At 38.4% G+C, this 8163-nt stretch overlaps 2 protein-coding genes across 2 annotated transcripts; both read left to right on the top strand.

The window, feature by feature from the left end:
* Positions 1 to 198: 198 nt before the first annotated feature.
* On the top strand, positions 199 to 1675 carry LOC149704616 (uncharacterized). Its single transcript, XM_089865697.1, has 4 exons — positions 199 to 643; positions 723 to 894; positions 1047 to 1214; positions 1281 to 1675. Exons 1-4 carry the CDS (start codon positions 463 to 465, stop codon positions 1645 to 1647), a joined length of 888 nt encoding a protein of 295 aa, XP_089721823.1. The 5' UTR covers positions 199 to 462; the 3' UTR covers positions 1648 to 1675.
* A 3123-nt stretch (positions 1676 to 4798) lies between these two features.
* LOC149704615 (uncharacterized) lies at positions 4799 to 6398 on the top strand. Its single transcript, XM_089865686.1, has 5 exons — positions 4799 to 5301; positions 5380 to 5554; positions 5618 to 5690; positions 5752 to 6062; positions 6180 to 6398. The coding sequence occupies exons 1-5, from the start codon at positions 5109 to 5111 to the stop codon at positions 6358 to 6360; spliced, it is 933 nt and encodes a 310-aa protein (XP_089721812.1). The 5' UTR covers positions 4799 to 5108; the 3' UTR covers positions 6361 to 6398.
* The last annotated feature ends 1765 nt before the right edge of the window (positions 6399 to 8163 follow it).

Below are 8163 nucleotides of genomic sequence, written 5' to 3'. Positions count from 1 at the left end.
TATATAAAGCTTCTTGCTGCAAAAAATAAAAATGGCAAGTGTAGTAGGCTAGTAGCACGCATAATCAAGTGAATCAATAAAGGAGTGGGAAGTTTGACAAGTATAAACTTGAACTTATGTGGAGAAAATAAACTTGAGGAAAATATAGTTACAGAAAAGGCAATTTCATGACTTAAGCTAGATTCCCACTCGACCGAAAACACGACGGAAACCCGGCAGAAAGGGGTTCGACAGAAAAATCTTTACGCCGAGCCCGACGGAATTACCGTTCGGCCGGGCGTAAGTTGTGTTCTATTTTTTCGGTCGTGTTCGGCGTTACGCCGGTGTCTCAGCCAATGAAATGATCCCACTGGCTACGTCATAAATTAAAGTGCGCACGCATACGCGAGATAGCCGGCATTTCCTTGAGAGCTATCATTCACAATAGAACTTGGTGACCAAGGCTTATCGCAATTCCCAATCATGCCACCAAGAAAGAGTAGTGAAGTTGTAAGTAAAAAGAGATTAGAGGTTAACAAAGAAGATTTTATTGAGGAGGTAAGGAAATATCCGTACTTGTACGATTTGAGCGACAAGTGGTACAAAGATACGACTATGAAAGACGACCGCTGGAACTCTATTGGTGCCCTATTTAAAATATCTGGTAAGCACACTTTTGATTTTACCTTCCTAAACGCCATTTGAAATGTATGAATATTGAAATTAACTATTCTATTTAAAAGGTGTTGAGGCTTACAACACATGGAAAGCGATAAGGGACCGGTACAGGAAAGAAAAAAAACCTATTGATATAGCGAAAAAAAGCGGGGCTGGAGCTGAAGAAATTACACAACCAAAGTGGAAGCTTTTTACTATTCTTGATTCTTTTTTAAAACAAACCATGGAATCACGAGAGTAATCCTACAACCAAACGGCCTTATAAGTTACATGGGCTTCCAAGAGCTGTTAATCACAATAACCTGCTCATAGAAGCCTTGTGTTATTACATTAAGATAAATTACACTTAAACAAATATTAAATTATAATTTTAAATTGTTATTTTGAAGAACATCAACCAATATTGAAGACGAATCTAGTCATTCTCTGGCCTCAAGTAGTTCGTCAGTTGCACCGGTCAGGGAAGACTGTCAGGAAGAGGACGAAGAGACAGAAGAGTCTCAAGATAAAATGGCAACTCAAATATTCAATTCTATTGAACATTGCTATGACAACATGTATGTTGGTCTATATTTAAACGGTATGTTAGAACTAACTCGCATCTGAGACTTTTATTTTGTCAGTGATTCGTCAGATCCAGATGATGACATGGCATTGAGTGCTTTCGCCAAAAAATCAGGCGCCGTTTCAACTAAACCTGTTGGGTCCCCAAAACTGCAGGGCAAGAACGACATTGATGTACCCGCAAAACACCCAAACTCTCAAAGGAAAAGAAAACAAACTGAGATGGACATCAAATTTGATAAAATGTTAAAATTATCTGAGAAAACCATTTATGCTCAACTAGCCTCAACTCAAACGTCTGAAAAAGACGAAAGCTTTTACTATTTCAATAGTTTAATGGGCAGATTTCGTATCCTTTCCAAGAACGATCAAATCCAAGCAAGATTTGAAATAGAAAAAATATTTTATAATTTGGAAAAACAATAAAGTTTGATTATTCTGGTTAATGAAATAATTGTTCCTCATTTCTGGCTCTAAAAACAGTTTCTCATTTTCTTTATTGAAAGTTATCAAAAATAAATACGTTAAAATCTTTGCCAAGATAGAAAGAAGTTGTTTTGCCTATTTATGGTGTGACTGAACCTTTGGTTACACGTTCCACTTGCCACGACACTTTCCCTTCGTTACATAAATATGTAGCTAAAGTATCCCTAATATTTCCTACATTAACACTGTGCCGGTTTAAATGATGAATGTTATGTCGAGGTACGATAGCATTTGCAGGTCCTATTTCAGTTCGCCATTGTCCAGGGATGATTTCACCATTAATTCCTTCTCGATCAACGTAGTTTGTGGAGGGTACATACATTTTCTGATCTTCGTTTTTCAAAGACTCCTTTGTTATTATGAAGTTATGTAAGCAAATTGTGGCTTTGATTATTTCGTCTATATTTTCTGGCTTTCCTTGGATGGTTTTGTGAAATATCCTCCACCTGGCTGCATAAATACCAAAAGTATTCTCGATAATTCTTCGCGCACGGCACAGACGATAATTAAAAATTCTTTGAGTTAATGTTAAACCTCTCCTTCCATAAGGCCGCATTATGTTCTTGTTTAGAGGAAACGCTTCATCCGCTGCGATGAAATATGGAAATGTTTGATTTGAATTTGGAAGGCATTCTGGGTCAGGAAGCGAAAGCAGCCCTCTACTAAGCATTATTCCAAATTTGGATCGAGAAAAGACCCCTCCATCACTCTGGCTTCCAAAAGCACCAACGTCCACCATGGTGAACTTGTACTTTGCGTCGCATAAGGCCATGAGAATTATACTAAACCCTCCTTTATAGTTATAGTATAATGAACCACTTTTGGCAGGACATTGAATGTTGACGTGCTTGCCGTCAAGGGCTCCGACACAGTGCGGAAGATTCCATCGAGACAGAAACTCACTGCTTATAAGCTTCCAATCTTCAGGCGTTTTGGGTACCGTCAAGTAGATTGGTGAAAGAACGATCCACAAGGCTCGGCATGTTTCATTAACTATCTTGCTAACTGTACCGGTCCCAAGTCTATAAGCGAAGGACAGACTTATTTGCATGTCGCCACTTGCTAGATATCTGATTATTTATAAATGTGAAGATGATTATAAATGTGTTTTCTAATGCATGATAAATTAACAACCACATCACAGTGTTGGCACCAAGGAAGTAGACTTACTCCACCATGGTACTGGGGCCAACACTGTCAACTTGTCAAGTGTCAAATCAATTTTACCTTAACGTTAATGAGAGCTTTTCTTCAGGAGTTACAGATTTGCGAAACCTAGAGTCAGGTTTATAAATAAGAGGTCTTACTAATGCAAGAAGCTCATCGAACTCATCTCGATTCATTCTAAAGAACCTATTAAAAACATGATATTGAACATAGGCAAACTAAATTAAACACTAGAAATTATTAAGCCAAGGCTTACTGGAAATGTTTTTGGCTGTCCAATTCTCGCATTTCTTTGACTAAAGTAGCTTGGTAACCTAGCTCTTGGCGCCTTTTAAATATATCACGTACCCAAAATCGTCTTTCCTGACTCTGACGATAGCTTTTATACATTAAATAACTAAGTAATGTATAATTACAAACACTTAAAATTCTCAGTGTGTCGCTACAAAACTCAGATTCCGACAGATCTTCCATATTTAATAATTTTATTCAGAGTGTGAAATAGATGTCGTTGAAAACACTCCCATCTGTCACGTGATCGAAAAATATCTACCGCCGAACTCAAAATTCAGTCGTAGTGTGAACGGTCTACCGCCGGACGCCGGCGTAAGTTAAAATTTCTACCGTCGACTGCGTGATTTCCGCCGTGTTTTTTCGGTCAAGTGGGAATCTAGCTTTAACCGGAATACGTATCCAGTTCCATATCTCTGAGAGCCCACTCCAAGCTTGATTTCTTCGAACCGTACCAGATTTCACAGATCAAGGCCAAGATGGACAGCATGGTCAAAGCCACGAACATTACAAACATGACGCTGATATCGTGGAAGGACGTCTTCGAAAATTCCATATTTCTTTTTTGAATCAGATATCTCGAGCAACTTTGTTGGTTCAGAAGGAAATTTGCTCGAATTTGATGTCCAGTTTCCCAATAATGCATAATTCTGCAATTTGAATAGCAGAATTACATTAGCAATAAGTACCTGGAGTCTCATTGAAATCTTTTCAATAGTGCGCAAGCTCGCTTTCCTATTACAACACGCGTAATTTTGTGAAGGAAAAGAACCGACCAAAATTCAAATATCAACCGATTGTCATCTCATGGTGAAAGACCAGGGAGAAGAATTATTATTACAAATATAATATTATAACCAAATAGTAACCTTTGTATGTCGTTTCTACTATTTTAACGTAGCTGATAATGCGAGTCGAGTTCTCGCACAATCACGTAACAGTTTTAGATAAGTAATTTAAAAAAAAAACTTTTTTTAACCCACGCTTTACTGGCCTTATTGTTATTGTTCTTGTTCATTTCATTGAGTACTGTGAATAGGGCTGTTAGTCGCTGCGTACTGTACTCAATATATATTGTTTTAAGTGTTAAGATTTTAAAGAACTTCAATGTGTTTTACAAAATTTCTAAATTCTAAAACTCCAAGTCTAAAACATTTTACAACTGTGATAATTGGGGTTTTCATATTATACAATACTTTTTACCTTAGAATTTCTCCACGATTCAGCCAATTATATTATTGCTTTTTTCATCAGTACGCAAAATAATAGAAATACCGGATAAGGTAACTAGGCTTAGGCGTAGCTCTTGTGATTATATACTTAACTAGTAGGACAATGGAAGAAATCGTGGCCCTATCAAGTAAGCATTAACGCGGCCTCCGAAAGTTTACGTGACAGGTCCAAGTTACATTCGTCTCGTTTTCCACCTAATGCCGGACCTGTAGTTTGAAAGTCGGACGGCTAGAAAGAGCGTAGGAAATTGATGGAACGGGTATGACCTGGCACTCTTTCGCCCCCTTGACGGAGGCGTTTCTTTTAATATATGTGTGTATATATTTATTCTTTTGCCATCGAGCGCGCTTAGTACGTAAAGCTACATTCGCAAAGGAGCGCAAAGCTGAAACCTAAAGCTGAAAGTCGAAGCTGGCGAGCAACATCAGTTTCGGCGACACCTTTCGCATTGGGGCGGAAACTGATGTTATAAAGCTGATTTCAAAAGCAGACGACCAAAGCAGGTCTTTTTCGACCGAGCGCAAAGATCAAATTCGTGTTGATCTTTGAGCTTCAGCCGCGACCCACGTGCATTTCACTAGCCAATAAGGAGGGAGGTAAAGGGAAGTAAAACTTAAGGGAAACCTTTTTTTTTTGGCTCCAGTGAGCATTTCGTGTTGAGACAAGATTTAGAGTAGTCGCGTTTTTTTCTACATTTATTGTCAAAAACCATGTCAACCGCGAAAGATTTATTGAAAAAAGATAGCGAGGATAAAAAAAAGTTAATCACGGAAAGGAGAGAGTTGATAATCAGTGCTGTTCAACGGAATGAAATAATTTGGAATAAATGTTTGCAAGAGCATAAAGACAACGTTGCTGTGGACGCAGCATGGGACAATGTATGCCAAAGTACCGGATTTGCCAGTAAGTGCGAAAGGTTTCATCAATAATAATAATAATAATTTAAGAACAAATTATGCATATGTTTAAAATATCTAATAGAAGCTCTGGCAAAAAAAGAATGGAAGTATTTGCGTGACCAGTTCCGTAATAACCTAACTTTAGTAAAAGTTAAAAAATCAGGGGATGGCTATGATCCAGAAAAGGACTTTGATAAAGTGAAATGGCCCTATTTTCGACAAATGTTGTTCTTGAAGGATATCATTGCCAAAAGAGAGTATGTATACGAAGTTAATAGATTGCGGAAAAGAGCTAACATTGTTAAATTATTATTATGCAGCACTTCATGCAACATTAAAGAAAATAATGAGGATGTTGATAGCCAAGCAAAGAATGGCGATGAAGCGCATAGAGTGAGTTGAAAAGATTGAAAACCCAAAGAGAAAGTCCATTTTTAATAATGCTCCTTGACAGATACTTTCAAGTCTTGCTGTTGGTGGGGAGGACATGGATGATGAAAGAGAGCAAAGGTCAGAAACCCCTGCTATTGATATCGGCTCTTCAACCGCCGAAACGCCCTCGACCTCTTCAACGGCCGATATGCCCTCGACCTCTTCAACGGCCGATATGCCCTCGACCTCTTCAAGACCACAGAGCTCTGCTTCATCAAGTTTTCCGTCATGTTCCTCCGCAAATACCACACATCAAAAACGAAGAAAAGGACAAAACAGAAGCACAGCACCAAATGAAGATGACATTGATCAGGAGATCGATAAAATTGATAAGTATGTAACATATACCCAAGGCTTTCTAAATGAGGAATAAAAAATACGTCGAAATGGAGTTTAGCAGTGCTCTTAGTGCAATGTCATAAGCTAACTTTCCATTTTGTTTTGATACAGACTAGCGGAGAAATTAGTTGCAAGTGCAGAAAACCGATCGTCGTCAGAGGATGCTGCAGATAGGTTCGGAAAGTACATAGCCGACATTCTCAGAAGAGTGAAACCAAAAAAACAAAAGAAATTTGAGCTGACTTTGATTCAATCAGCATTTTCCTTTATTTCTGACTCTGATTCAGAGTAATTTACATTTTTCAATAAACGTTTGATATGAATAGTAAATTGTTTTAAATTTTGTGTTGTTTAAGTTCTCTATACACTATATTTGTTATGCAAGTCTGGTTAGATTATGTGGCTTTCGTACACCTGGTATATCCCACTGCCACGCTACTTGTCCATTTTCAGAAAAGAAATAATCAGCATACACATCGCGAACTGCGGCGGCATCGCGGACAAAATTTCTTGCCCTTGTTGGAGGTATGTTTGCAAATGCGTTGGCCGCCTCAGATCTCCATGCCTCGTTTTCCACATAGCCAGGGGGGCAATATACCTTTTGTGGTCCTGCTACAGCTGCTTCTTCAGTCATTATGTAATTGTGTAACACCACAGCCGCTTTGGTTACCGCATCAACATTCTCTGGAGACAGGATAATTGCCCTTCGAAAGATACGCCATCGAGCTCCCAAAATACCGAAGGCATTTTCACTGCATCTCCTTTCAACGAGACACTTATAAGCATACCCAACAGTATCTATCGCTATGGCACTAGTAGTGCTAGGCACATTTGATTACCTTGCTCGGCTCAGGCGATAGTTAAAAACTCTTTTTTTGTCATCTAAGTTTGCTCTGTTGTAGGGTTTTAAAAACTCAGGGCGCAACTGAAACGCATCATCTCCAACCATAACATGTGGCACTATGATATTAGTTTCTGGTAGAATAGACGGTCCCGGTATGTTCAACTTGTTATTTTCTAAAGCTCTTCCAATGGCAGAAGCTTTCAGTACCCCACCATCGGAATTCGAACCGTAGGCCCCAATATCAACGGCTAAAAATGTATAGTCGGCATTCACCACAGCCATCAGGTTTATTGAATTGGTACCCTACAAAAAGTACGGATTGTTTGGTTTTCATTACAAATAACACACCTATCTAAACGTCTACCTACTTTATAATTATAGTACATTGAACCTGTATTTTTGGGCTGCTGAATCAGTACATGTTTACCATCTACAGCACCAATGCAGTTTGGAAACTGCCAGGTAGCATAATATTTTGCTGCTGCATCCTTCCATATCCTTTCAGTGGGGCTCTGAAATATTATATTTACTTGTAAAGGGTACAATCTTTGACGTAGTTATTCGTTTACTTTTAAGTAGATTGGCATTAAAACATCCCAAATGGCTTGACATGTTTCGCGTACTATGTAGTGGGTGGTAGAAAGACCCAATCTGAAGGCATAGGCTATTGATATCAAGCTATTTCCCGTAGCCAAATACCTGTATGGTTTAGTTTAGACATTAGCATATTTCAAAGAATCAATGTTAAATACATGATATATTAAGTTATTATTTATGTAATGTGCTTACCTAAGCGTGACTGCCAGTCGGTGTGCCGGAGAAATAGCTTCTCTAGACACCGGATACCTTTTCAAAGAATTACTTAATAATCCTAAAAGTTTATCATAATGTGCGGGTGACATGCGTGTATAATTTCTAAAATATACATGATCATGGATTCTCATCGCCTTTAACTATTAAAACAATAATAGTATTACATTTCATACTCTACTCAAGTTCAATGTAATAAGTACCAGTGTGTGAAAATCTCCTTCCTTCTTTCGGTTTGACCATATCGGATGTACCCACCAACGGGCCTTTTTTCGTCTATATTCGGTTCTTCTTCTCTTCTTTTTTAGCAGCAACAATTTCCTTCTCAAGAGCAATAGTAACACGACTTCCTTGTTTAACGACGCCATATTACTTTGAGCGATTTGTGGTTTTTAATCACACGATATTCTGCTGCCATCTGACGTTGAAACATTAAACTCT

Source organism: Phalangium opilio, unplaced genomic scaffold, assembly GCF_054372755.1.
Source record: "Phalangium opilio isolate 3A_F unplaced genomic scaffold, DU_Popi_V2 ptg000015l_1, whole genome shotgun sequence".
In the NCBI taxonomy this organism is placed as follows: domain Eukaryota; kingdom Metazoa; phylum Arthropoda; class Arachnida; order Opiliones; family Phalangiidae; genus Phalangium; species Phalangium opilio.
Note: the sequence above shows the minus strand (reverse complement) of the source record. Positions and strands in the feature narration are given on the sequence as shown.